We start from the raw sequence: 12,991 nt of genomic DNA on the forward strand, positions 1-12,991 counted from the left end.
ATCATTATTGAAAGAAGATAATTTTTTTTTTATAAGGTTTTTAAAAATAACTTTTATGTTGCATCTTTATTTCTGCTCAAGTAATAAATCAACATGTAATAATATTTTCAAAATGTGTTCCTTCAGGTCTTCATCTGTGGTACTAATCCTCATTGGATGTTCTTGACCTCAAGGGGTGAATTGCGACTTCACCCTATGCATATTGATGGACCTGTTAGGTGCTTCGCTGCATTCCATAATGTTAACTGCCCTCAAGGATTCCTATATTTTAACAAAAAGGTTTGACAAAATTCCATTCATCAGAGTTATTGTAATAGCTATACTATTTTCTAATGATTTATTTACACAGATTTTTTTTTTTACAGGCTGAATTGAGAATCAGCGTACTACCCACTCATTTGAATTATGATGCTTTTTGGCCTGTGAGGAAGGTTCCGTTGAGATGTACTGTACATTTTGTCACATATCATATTGAAAGTAAAACTTACTGTATTGTAACAAGTGTGGCTGAACCTACAAGGGAATATTACAAATTCAATGGAGAGGACAAAGTAAGATTTAAGATATAAACCAACTTCTTTTTTTTTTTTGTACCTGAGTTAATTAGTTAGATTCAAATTGATGAATAAATTATTTATGTCAGTTCACTCATCGGAAATTCCCATATCTGTTTTCAATGTTACTTCATTTTCTGTTCCTTTTAAAACTTATATTAAAAAGAGTTGTTCTTTGCTATGAATCTGTTATAATTCCTAATTTTATCAATAAATTTAATGATAATAATTCATTTTTCAGGAACTTTCTATTGAAGAAAAAGATGATCGTTTCCCTTACCCTCTTGCTGAAAAATTTAGTGTTTCCCTATTTTCTCCAGTATCTTGGGATGTAAGTTATTATTTTTTTTCTATTTTTAATTTTTGATTAAACTATTTTTAAATTTTTTCTTTTTTGATATTTTTAATTTATTGTTTTTATTATGATCTCTTATCCAATTAAACCTCAGGATGTTTAAGGATGTAATAGAAAAATAAAACAAATTGTAAATTTATTATTGCTCTCACCCATTCGTTGCTCATGGCATACATTTATGCCAATAGGATTAGCCTCATTCCAGCATGTTTGATAGGGGTACTGTCAGCCAAGGCAGGTAAAAATTTTCACCTATCCTACAAAAAGGGATTATGCTAGTAAAGGTCGGGTCATACACGACCACACCATGCCACCATGCACCATTGCACAAAATTGCACATAGGCCATGTGTTAACCAAAGTATGGAGGAGGACTTTGCAAGTCCAAGGAATAGAAACTGTTTTATCATGACTACATTGTACCCAATTTATATAGTTTTAATTTTGACAAGACTGATCAAGAAAATTTCCATACTAGCTTAACCAATCAAATGAAAAGTATATGTAGTGTAATTATCGTAAAGAACAAATGTGTACTATTTAACCCTCGAAGATAGTTTGCACAAAATTTATCTTTCAAATGTGTTTACTATTGAACATAATGAAAATAACTCTGAAAATTTAGTTATAATGTACTTACTTGAACTGTTAGAAGGAAATTAATTATTGCTTGTATTATTAAAGCCATCTAAGTGAACTATATTTGATTATATTAATGTTTATAAAGAATTGTGTATATTTTTTCTATCTATGTATGTGATTGAAAATATGTGCTACATTGTAGAAAACGATCTCAGCGAAAACTGGCCTAACTACTTGTAACTTTTATTAAAATTCATAATTCATACTCATAATCGTAATATTAAGTTTGTATAATTTTTATTACATAATTTAGTATAATTATAATTAAGTTAGAAAATAACTGTTCATTTATTAATTTTATCTATTTGTATTGAGTTTATATAATTATCTAGTTACTGCTATTGATTTTATATATTTCTTGTTTTATTTACTGTATGTTTTGATATATGTATATATACTTACAGATAATTCCAAATACCAAGAAGGATTTAGATGATTGGGAACATGTGACATGCTTGAAAAATGTAAGTTTGGCTTATGAAGGTACAAGAAGTGGCCTAAAAGGTTATATTGCTCTTGGTACTAATTATAACTACAGCGAAGATATCACCAGTCGTGGAAGGGTAATTATAAATTGACTAACTATTTCAGTTAGATTAAACTGTTACAGATTTATTAAATTTGCTGATAGTGAATTGTTAGAGGTGATCCACTGCATTAATCCTTATTAATTCAGGATAAAATTCCTTAATTTGTCATATTCCTTGAAGGCTAACTAAGTTCTTTTGAATGGCTTATATTTAATTCATAAATATATTTTATTTATTTTATCTTTCTTCTTTCGTAAGAAAATGCTTTGTGTTTATTGGGATCAAAAGTATGATCTATTATGAGTGACTAACCAAGCGAAACCATTGATATTGTATCCTACTTACAAAAAGTGATTGATTTGGGTCAAGCTTTTTTTTTTTTTTTTTTTTTTTTTTTTTTTTTTTTTTTTTTTTTTTTTTTGTGAAAAATGGCCAGAATATCAAAAAAGGCACCAAAAAGTGACTTTGCTTCAAGATAATGCACCATCGCAAACAGCCTAAGAAAATGATTGCTATGTACCAAAGAATCTCAAGAAAAAAATGCTAAAAATAGTAAATTATTTTTTCTTATATATGCTGTTTTACTAAGTTGATACTCAAGAATTGTTTTAATAGAAAATTTAAATTAACTATTGAAATACAATTGTGTGTTATATGATGTAATAAACTTCATTCCCTTAGGAATCTATGGTAGAAGCCATCTGACACTCCTTTCATCTCAGATTTTCTATTCATTGTCATCACATCTGCTGATTGTGGCAGTTTCAGTTAAATAATATAAACCATTTAACAGCAAATGACAAGTTCATAATTCATAATTATTTTGCTTCGATCCTGAACATTATATCCTTATTGTTCTCTGAATCCAATTTCTTCATCATATTTTATAACAGATGTAATTTGTTGAATTTTTTTTATAGATATGGCTCTTTGATATCATTGATGTAGTACCTGAACCTGGGCAACCCCTTACGAAAAACAGAATTAAAATGGTCTACAATAAGGATCAGAAAGGTCCAATAACTGCTATGACTCATGTTGTTGGATTTCTTGTTTCTGCTGTCGGACAAAAGGTATAAGAATTTGTATTTATATATAACAGTTATAAAAAAATATGTATGTTAATTGAGGTGTTGTATATGCCAAAGTATAACCATATGTTCAACTTTCTTATTCAGAAATAACACCATATTGGTTAAATAATTTTCGATTAATATGGTTTTTTGATTAAGTTCATTCTTTGCAAAATATTAGTTTATTTTTTAGTCTTTTGGCTTACATTATAATTATTGTATGATGGAATTAATTGATTGAGTTATCTGTTTATATAATATATTTAATTTTATTTAATTTATTTTACTTTTTTTATTTATTTCGTTCAATGAGGTATAAGTTGATCATTTTAATAAAAATGTAAATATTTGTTTGTCCCTTATCTAAGATCTCCAATACTTCTCAACTAATTTACATACTATAAGTAGATGGTCAGGGTTGCGGTAAAAAAAAGAAGAACAAATAGTTTAAAACTATTTTAATGTCCGACGTTTCGCCCCACTTTGCAGGGCTTCATCAGGGCTGTTCAAAGCGAACGGTTGAACGGAAAGCAACAATGAAGCGGAAGAGGGGAGGAGGTGGCCAGGCCGTTTAATGGCTATATTTCTATTTCAAATACGTTGTGTATACAAAAAGTAATCATAAAGATATGACGAAAAATGAAAAATAATAAGAGAAAGATACAGAAATATGATAATAATAATAATAACTATAATAATTTTCTAATTTAGGAATAACTAAGTAAAATTAGAATGATACATATCATTTCTAATAATACGAGTATATACTGAAGAAAATATAGTTAGAGTAGTTAATACAATATAGGATATAATAACAATGATTGTAAAAGAAGTAACTAATAATAAGTAAAAGTAGATAAAGAGTATTAAAAATATAAAAAATTACAAAGAAGTAAATAAGAAAAATAATTAGACAATGATAACAACTGTAGTTTTTATATATCGTGAAAATAATCATTTATCTATACTGATAATAGTAATAGTGAAGATAACAGGAGTAATATGAATAATAATAAGTGAAATAAGGTAATTTAAAAATCGGAAGTGAAAGTTTGCAAAATAAAAAAAAGTACAAGTATAAGATGTAAAAAGAAGTACATAAAAAAATTAAAAGTAAGTATTAAAGTATAGAAATAAGTGAAAAATTGTGATAGAATGTTAACAATATAGATGATGATAATGATAAGTGAAATAAATAAATAGAAACAAGTGAAGTAAAAACTTACAAAAAAACAGAGTAAATGTGAAAGTTAATGAAACATAGATGAATAAATATAAGTGAAAGTAGTGATAAATAATATAAGTGATAGAGAGATAACAAACAGGTGAAAAACAAAAGTATAATAGAAAAATTTGGTGATGATAATAAAATGAGTGTAAAATTATTTAGTCTTAATTAAGTTTAATATATGGCTGTAGGTATGTGAGATACAGTTTTTATCAATTTTGTGGTTAACTGGAAGGGTTTCAGGATGTATATAAATGGATTCTGAGATGAGTCTCTTTTGGTAATTTGGAACAGTGGCTAAAATTGTGGTATGGTCAAAATCAAAACCATGATTAAGTGTAAGGGCATGTTCTGAAAGTTTGGAAGCGGCTGAGTTGTGGGAAGTTATAGATAATTTATGTTGAGAGATACTTGATCTGAGGTGGTTCTTAGTTTCGCCTATGTATGAAGAATTACAGTTGGGGGAGGAACAAGGAATCCGGTAAACAACGTTAGAGCGGTATTGGGGAGGAATAGTAGGATCCTTAGTATTAGTAAAAAAGTAAGATAGTTTATTATGAGACTTGAGTCCAAGACATAGTGAAGGAATGGTTGATTTTAAGAATTTTTGTATGTTGTCAGTGAGAGAGGGGACATATGGAAGGGATCTATAAATAGAGAGAGTGGATGGTGGATGTAGAGAGTTTGGAGAAGGAGGAATAGGCGTAGAACGGTTAATGTAAGAGTTTAAAAGTTTGTTTATGATGTGAAGGGGAAAATCATTTGAAAGCTAGATAGTCTTAATATGGTGAATGTTTGTGTTGTGGTATTGGGGATCGGATAAGGAAAGGCAACAGTGTATGAGATTTTTGACAATATTGATTTTAAGATGGTGGGGGTGCTGGGAAAAATAGTTTAGTAGCCTACCGGAGTAAGTGTGTTTGTTATACCAGTCAGTGGACAAGGAGCCGTTATTATTCTTTATAATAAGGAGGTCGAGAAAGGGGAGAGAAGAGTTAGTTTCGGTTTCAACGGTGAAATGAAGGTGAGGGTGGTAAGAGTTAAAATAAGAAAGGATCTGAGGGATTTTATCAGGGTTTAGAATGAGAAAAAGATCGTCTACTTTATTTTTTGATAAAGTTTGACAAAGGAAACCTGACTGTCATCTTAGATAAAACGGAATACAATGAAAAAATCAACTCCTCTGACCAATCCACCTATCTACCTTCAACCCGTGATCCCACCCGCTCACTTATGAATAAATTTAATCACCATATTAAAAACCTTCTTCAAAATAAATTAATTAACCGTCCCACCTACTACAAGCTAATTTCTTATAATTCTTTACCTCCTCGACTGTACGGACTTCCTAAAATCCACAAACCTGGCAACCCCCTTCGCCCCATCATATCCAATATTAATGCTCCATCTTCTAAACTTAGCCAATTCCTCCTTCCATCTCGTCAGTTCCTGAGCCATGATGAAGAGGCTTTCAGCATCAAATGAAGCAAGAATGAGGATAGCGGGAATCTTAAGGGATATTAATTGTTCTCGTAGTTGGAAAGAGTTATGGATGTCGTAAGGGTTGTCATGGAATAGTTAGGAAACCATACTTCACTACTAGTATTAAAATAGTGTCCTTTACGGCTTAAGATATGATTTATGAAAAACTAGTATGTATTCGAGTAATATGATAGTTTTTTTAACTAATAGCCCGAGACAAGCAATACGTACTTTCACCTGGTTTACCAATCTAATAATGAAGAGGATATTGATGAGGAGGTACAACTGGACAGGGAAGAAATTATGGACATAATTTGGTCCTTGAAAAATAATAAGTCTCCAGGGGTCGATGAAATCCCTTCATAATTAATTAAATACGCAGGGGAAGACACTTGAGAACAGATTTACAAGGTGATATGGGATATATGGATGAAAGAAAAAATACCAGCTGACTGGGGAGAAGCTATTATAGTCCCTATACATAAGAAAGGGAATAAACTAAAATGTGAAAATTACAGAAGTATAGCGCTCCTTCCAACAGTTTACAAGATCTTGTCGGTAGGAATTTGTAGGAGGATGATGGAATGGAGCAAACAACTGTTGGGCGAGTACCAGAGCGGTTTTCCCCCAGGACGGTCAACAACAGACCACCTGTTCTCGATCAGACAAATGCTCGAGAAAACGTATTCAATGTTGACCTACACCACCTCTTTATTGACTCCCGACAGGCTTATGATAGTGTAGACAGAGGAAAATTATTAAAGGCATTGCAGTCACTGGGAATACCTTGGAAGTTAATAAGATTAACAAAGATGACCCTGGAAAGGACTAGTTAGTTGCAAGGTGAAAACTCGAGTGGGCATCTCTAATAGCTTTAGGGTTAACAGTGGTTTAAGACAAGGAGACCCATTATCACAAGTACTGTTCAACCTCGCCCTAAAAGTTGCCATTAGGAAAATAAGGACAAAGCTGGGTGGCACCATTTACAACAGGCTCACACAACATATGGCTTATGCGGATGGTGTAGTCATCACAGGGAGAACCAAAACAGCACTGGCCGGTGCTGTAGAAGAATTCAAGAGAGCAGCACAGGATTTAGGACTTAATATAAATAGTGAAAAGATGAAATATATGGAAACCTCTAGACAGACCAGGGAGAGGAGAGATATTGTGGATGTGGGGGAAAACATGTTTCTCAGCTGCAGTACTTTCAAGTACCTGGGAGGAGTTGTGACGGAGAACAATAATTTAGAAGTAGAAATTAAGGGCAGAATGGTAGTAGGAATTATTAGTAAGATGTTTCTATGCTCTGCAAAAGCTCTCCGATACAAAAGTCTTTCCAGGAAAGCAAAGCTTTTGTTGTATAAAACTATAGTTAGACCAGTGGTAATGTGCGGTAGTGAGACGTGGACTCTAACCAAGGAAAATAGAAGAGCTCTACTGGTTTGGGAGAGAAGAGTCCTAAGAAAGATCTTTGGAGCCGTTAAAGAGGAGCACAGGTGGAGAATCAGAAGCAATGACGAAATAAAGGAATTGTATGGAGAGGCTGATATCTTCTGTGCTATTAAGATGAGCAGGCTTAGATGGTTGGGACATGTGGAAAGGATGGAGCCCTGCAGGCTACCTAAAAGGATGCTGAATGGTGCACCAGGAGGAAAAAGGAAAAGGGGCAGACCCAGGCGTCGGAGGCTGGATGATTTGGAGGACGATTTTAAAGGAATGGGAGTTGAAAATTGGAGGAGTCTTGCTGGAGACCGCGAGGCATGGGAAAGAATGGTGGCAGAGGCCTATGTCCTACAAGGATTGTAGCGCCCAACAGTGAGTGAGTTTTAACTATGTATGTATATATGTAAGGTAAATTTTTGTCTCTCATTTGGCCATTACTTGATACAAAATCTTATTTAGCAACTATCCTATAGTGTATCTTGAAAAAATAATGTAAAAATTTCTAGAGGATGGTTTACAATGATACTTTAAGCAATTCTCTAGGACCAAGAACATGAAGATGAACCTAACCTTGGATCACCTGAAACTGTCCAGTGACTACAAACGTTTATTGAAAAGGCTGGTGAGATATTGAGGGCTGGAGTGATATTGAGGTGCTTAAAAAAATTATTGAAGTGCTTGGGTCCCTTAGAATCTATAGTACATTGTACGGTTGTAAGGTAATCTTCTTGAAGAAGCTCTTTGAAGTGGATAGTTGAACACTTATAGCTGAAATCCTTAAGGAGTTAGAATGGATTTGGTACTGAGCAATTCTACAAATAGTGGAGTTAGAACCTAGCAAGTTTACAAGTATGAAGTTGTTGACAGCAACTCTTTGAAGAAAATAAATTGTTACATGTTGTGAAGGAGTAATTGGTTGTAGTAAGTACAGCTCCTAAGCTAGCTTAGTTATTCATTTGTACAAAAATTAGACAAATTTCAGTTAAAATACATGCAGATGATTGATCTATTTGAGGATGCATATATATTATCTTTATAAAATTATTATCTTTTAATTTCTTATTTTTTTTATTGCAGATTTACATTTGGCAGTTAAAGGATAATGACTTGGTCGGTGTAGCATTTATAGATACACAGATCTATATTCATCAGCTGTTGAGTATCAAATCTTTGATACTTGTCGCTGATGTTTACAAATCTATCACCCTTCTCCGTTTTCAGGAGGAATACAGAACGCTCTCTTTAGTCAGCAGGGTTGGTATTTATTAAAATTTTGAAACTTTAAACCATTCAAACTTAGTAATTACTAGAAATATTCAGTTGTATTTATTTTTATAACTTATTTAAAAATATCTTTACTGTTTTTAAAAATATTATTTATTTAAAACTCCTCTAATGAACAGTTTTCTCTTCCAATTGTAATCTTTTACAGGAATTTACATATAATGCAATTAGGCATTGACATTTTATGCCCACTCCGGGTCCAAATAGCTAAGTCTCCTCATAAATTGAAAAGTTATTTAAAACTTAAATTATGTATGCCTGAATAAAACCGGGTTGTTAAAGAAACTTTTTCACTAAAATAGAGTTACTGAAATTCCCATTTAATTAAATTTATTTTTATAATTCTTTCTCCAAAACAGTTTAACCATTTTGATTAAACTAGTTACATTAATGCACACTTAAGTGGTCTTCAATAATAGCTTGGTCGTATCCTCATCATCAAGAGCTTAAGTGTTTTTGAATTTTCAAAATGGCTTCTGAAGTACCTTTATTCTATTTATTTGAAATAATTATCCATCCTTCATTGTTAGTTGGAATAAAAAATAGATAATATTAAAAGATTTGATTATTAACCAATGGAGAAATATTTTTACAAAACATATTGAAAAGTGTTTTTTTATTATGCTGCTATTAGTTATCTTGTATATTACCAAATATTTAACTTCTTTTTTTAATGAGATATCTTGGTCCTGCAGGATTTTCGAGCAGTTGAAGCTTATGCTATAGACTTCCTCATAGACAACACAAATCTCGGTTTTTTGGTGTCAGATCGGGAAAAAAATATGGTGCTTTACATGTATCAGCCTGAGGCAAGAGAGAGTTTTGGAGGTATAGTGTTTTATATCTATTTAATTATCTATCTTATATGTATCTAATTATCATCATCTAATTAGGATTAGGATTTTAGTAATAGATTAAGTATTAGATTTATCCATATTGATTTTTTTTTTTTAAAGTTATTTGACTGAAAAAATTAAATATAGTTTTTAAATTGCAGGTCAAAGACTAATTAGAAAAGGAGATTTTCATTTAGGTCAACATGTAAATGCATTTTTTAGAATTAAATGCAGATTAACTGATTCAGATATAGTAAAAAAGCAACTGTCTGGTTCTGAGAATCGACAGGTCACTGTTTTTGGTAAGATATTTTATAGTTTTCTAATCCTAGTTATGTCATCCATTCTGATTATTACAATTTTGAACATAAATATAATTTCTAAACATCAGCAAATATCACAGTGATTTAGTCCTAGATTACCAATATACCTCAATACCACATCTGTACCAGAAATGATTTAAATCAAGATGTAAAAAAAAAATTGTCTATGATTATCGGAAAGATCAATGTAAAAAGCAACAAAATAATTATTTTTCTTATGCCATGGTATATATACTTTTTTTTAGAGAAATATTAATTCATCCAAATTTACTTTCTATACCTAAAAATTACATATAACTTTAAGATGAGACCTGTAGTAAACTAACTAGAGGAAGCACTGCTGAAAAACACAGGCTTTGAGACCGGCTTCATTTTCTGGAGGACTTAAATTGGCAATCAAGGGTTAAAAACAATTATGTGAAGAAAATAATATTCTGTTATTCTTAAGTATTTGAATCATAAATTAAATTACAATCTCTTTTACAGCTACTTTAGATGGAGCCATAGGTTACTTGCTTCCACTGCCAGAAAAAACTTACAGGCGATTACTTATGCTTCAGAATATTTTGATCAATTATATTCCACATTTTGCTGGTTTGAATCCAAAAGAATATAGGTAATTAAATATAATATATATATTATATCAAATGAAATATATAATAAATAATACTAAGTAATAAAAATATGTGGTTAAAAAAATAATATATGCAAAAAAATTTGGCTATTTATTTGTAGGATTTGTTACAGAAAATCAAGTGAAATATTGACATTTTAAAGTTAATACTGTCATCAATTGCATAATGGTCAAAGCTTAGTTTTCTCTAAAACGCCAGTTCATAAGTGATTAAAATTTTCTCTGACCTCTTAATTATATTCAGGAAATACCTGTTGAAGCAGGATTCCCATTCCCATATAGTTTAGTAGTTTGCTGTTCCTTAATTGTTTTTAAATGATTAATGCCCAAAATATTGAAAATTTATTGTGATAAATGAGTTAAATCTATCCTTTGTTAGCTTAGCTTTATAACAATTTTTTAAGTGAACTGCATAATCAATAGTTAAGTTTGATATCTCATCTTATGCATTAATTGTTGTCAGAGAGTGTTTTGAAACAGATAAAGCTCAAAATACTATAAAAATATTTCATAACCTCCTTTAATGAGAAGATGATTGAAGCTGTTTATGTTAAGTTAGGAGATTCTTTACTAAATTTAATCCAGTGGGCAACACATATATAATTAGTTTCATCAACTTATTTTGATATATGGGTGCCAACAAAAACCAACTACTTAATTAACACATCCGTTCAAAGTGACAGTATGTTATTGCACATCTCCTTAAATATATTGGGAAATTGTCTATGAACAATTAAATTTGGTTTAGTTAAAATTTGATTTAATAAAAAATAAAATTAATATTTTATTTTAATGTTATTATTTAACATTGTGATTTATTTTAATGTAATTCATCATTTCCATGTTTTATCTTTACTATATATATTGAGTATCCATAATTTGTTTTCTATGTTTCTAATTATCTACTTATTTTATTAATGGTACATGTATTTAAAGAAAAATTAGATGTAAATACTGCTATTATAAATGTATATATGTACATAAATAAAGACTATTATTATTATAAGTACTAGTTAATATTTTTTATTTACTAATGTATCTTAATTTTGTTTCAGAATGTACAAAAGTTCTTCAAAATTACTTGGTAATCCTGCAAAAGGTGTTATAGATGGTGAATTGGTCTGGTTGTACCTCACACTATCTCTTAATGAAAGACATGAAATTGCCAAAAAGATTGGCACTAAAGTCGATGAAATTTTAGAAGATATGTTTGATATGGAAATGTTAACAGCAAATTTTTAGAACTACTTCAAATTATTCAGTTTTTATTTTTCTGTGTGTATTGTATATATTTATAAAAACTCCAAGTTTCCATTTTAAATTATACAATTCTGTTTTGTATTTAATAGCTGTTAAAAACAATAAATTCGTATATATTTTCTTCAATCAATTGACTTGGAAATTCTAATTTTACTTTCCTCTGAATGAAATTGTTAAAATAATTCCCTGGTATGTTTTCATTCATTCTCGCCAAGTAGAGGAGTGCGAGGCTATTTGGGACAGTTGGATGAGTTTAACATCAAAGTTATTGGTTGATCAGGAAGTCAGGTAGGTAGCCCTTGCGGATCAGTCAGTAACATATATGTTGCCTTTCATTCCTTAAATTCATTGACCCTTTAATTTTTTCCTGTGAGTCCTAAAAGGAAATTAATAAATTCCATTTTGAAGATAGCTGTCAAATTTGAGGTCCATATGGGAAGACTAATCACTAAACACTATTCTTTGGAATCTTAATGATTTTTACCATTAATGAAGTTATTTATAATCCAAAATAAGTGACTTTATTTTTTTTGTTCATATCCTACCTTGCATATGGAGAGGTTATTCTACAGGTTACCACTTCTGACTCAAGGTTGCTAAAGTGAAGCATTAGCATTTTCAGTCACCATGGCCTTCTGGGATGTTAGTAAAGATCTCTATATATCACAATCTATCAATAGCGAAAAAAAAAAAAATTGAAACAATTCTATGGCTCTGAACAAAAGTGCCCCAACTAACTCCTCTCTCCCCTGCCCTTAATTTTACAAGCAACTGAGAAAAACTAAGGATTTGAAAAAACATTTGTGAAAACTCATTGATGTGCTTTGTTATCAATATGCTATTGAAATATTTCAAATAAAACCTTTAAACTCTCAAATTACAGTTAAACAATCAACTTTTTGCCAATTTAATAATGATAAGACTTATTCGAATTTCATCACCTTGATTTCAGTAAACCAAATCATAATCGTAACAGTTCGTTAACTTCTTTTAACTGATAAATTAATTATTCTAAGTTTTGAATTCTTAAATTCAGATATTTAAATATTCACTTAGTTCTTATATCTTTTAAGAGAATAAATAATTTTATTAAATTCTTAAGTAAATAGCTAATAAATAAAACATAATCAATCTATTTATTAGCATAAAAAATAATAGAGATGATTTTTTAAGATAAACTAAGGCAATAAGTATCAAAGAAATTTTAAAAAAGCTTGACTTTATTGTAGTATTACTCAAGATTTACAAAGGTGCTAACAAAATTACACTAATTAACGTTACTAGAAGACAACTTTAATAACAATTATGTCTTTAAAATAATTACAAAATATTTCATAATTAAAAA

At 30.3% G+C, this 12,991-nt stretch overlaps 1 protein-coding gene across 1 annotated transcript in view; it reads left to right on the top strand.

Moving 5' to 3' along the window:
* CPSF1 (cleavage and polyadenylation specificity factor subunit 1) overlaps positions 1-11,776 on the top strand; it is a 40,323-nt gene extending 28,547 nt beyond the window's left edge. Inside the window, exons 18-27 of the mRNA XM_014431498.3 lie at positions 127-279; positions 366-551; positions 796-885; positions 1,955-2,113; positions 3,001-3,153; positions 8,387-8,563; positions 9,289-9,421; positions 9,591-9,731; positions 10,239-10,368; positions 11,442-11,776. Of these exons, the coding sequence (XP_014286984.1) occupies positions 127-279; positions 366-551; positions 796-885; positions 1,955-2,113; positions 3,001-3,153; positions 8,387-8,563; positions 9,289-9,421; positions 9,591-9,731; positions 10,239-10,368; positions 11,442-11,628 (1,509 nt within the window). The 3' untranslated portion in view covers positions 11,629-11,776. The remainder of the gene's footprint in view (positions 1-126; positions 280-365; positions 552-795; positions 886-1,954; positions 2,114-3,000; positions 3,154-8,386; positions 8,564-9,288; positions 9,422-9,590; positions 9,732-10,238; positions 10,369-11,441) is intronic.
* Positions 11,777-12,991: the final 1,215 nt, after the last annotated feature.

This window comes from Halyomorpha halys, unplaced genomic scaffold (genome assembly GCF_000696795.3).
Source record: "Halyomorpha halys isolate HHAL.00 unplaced genomic scaffold, Hhal_1.1 Scaffold977.1, whole genome shotgun sequence".
Classification (NCBI taxonomy): domain Eukaryota; kingdom Metazoa; phylum Arthropoda; class Insecta; order Hemiptera; family Pentatomidae; genus Halyomorpha; species Halyomorpha halys.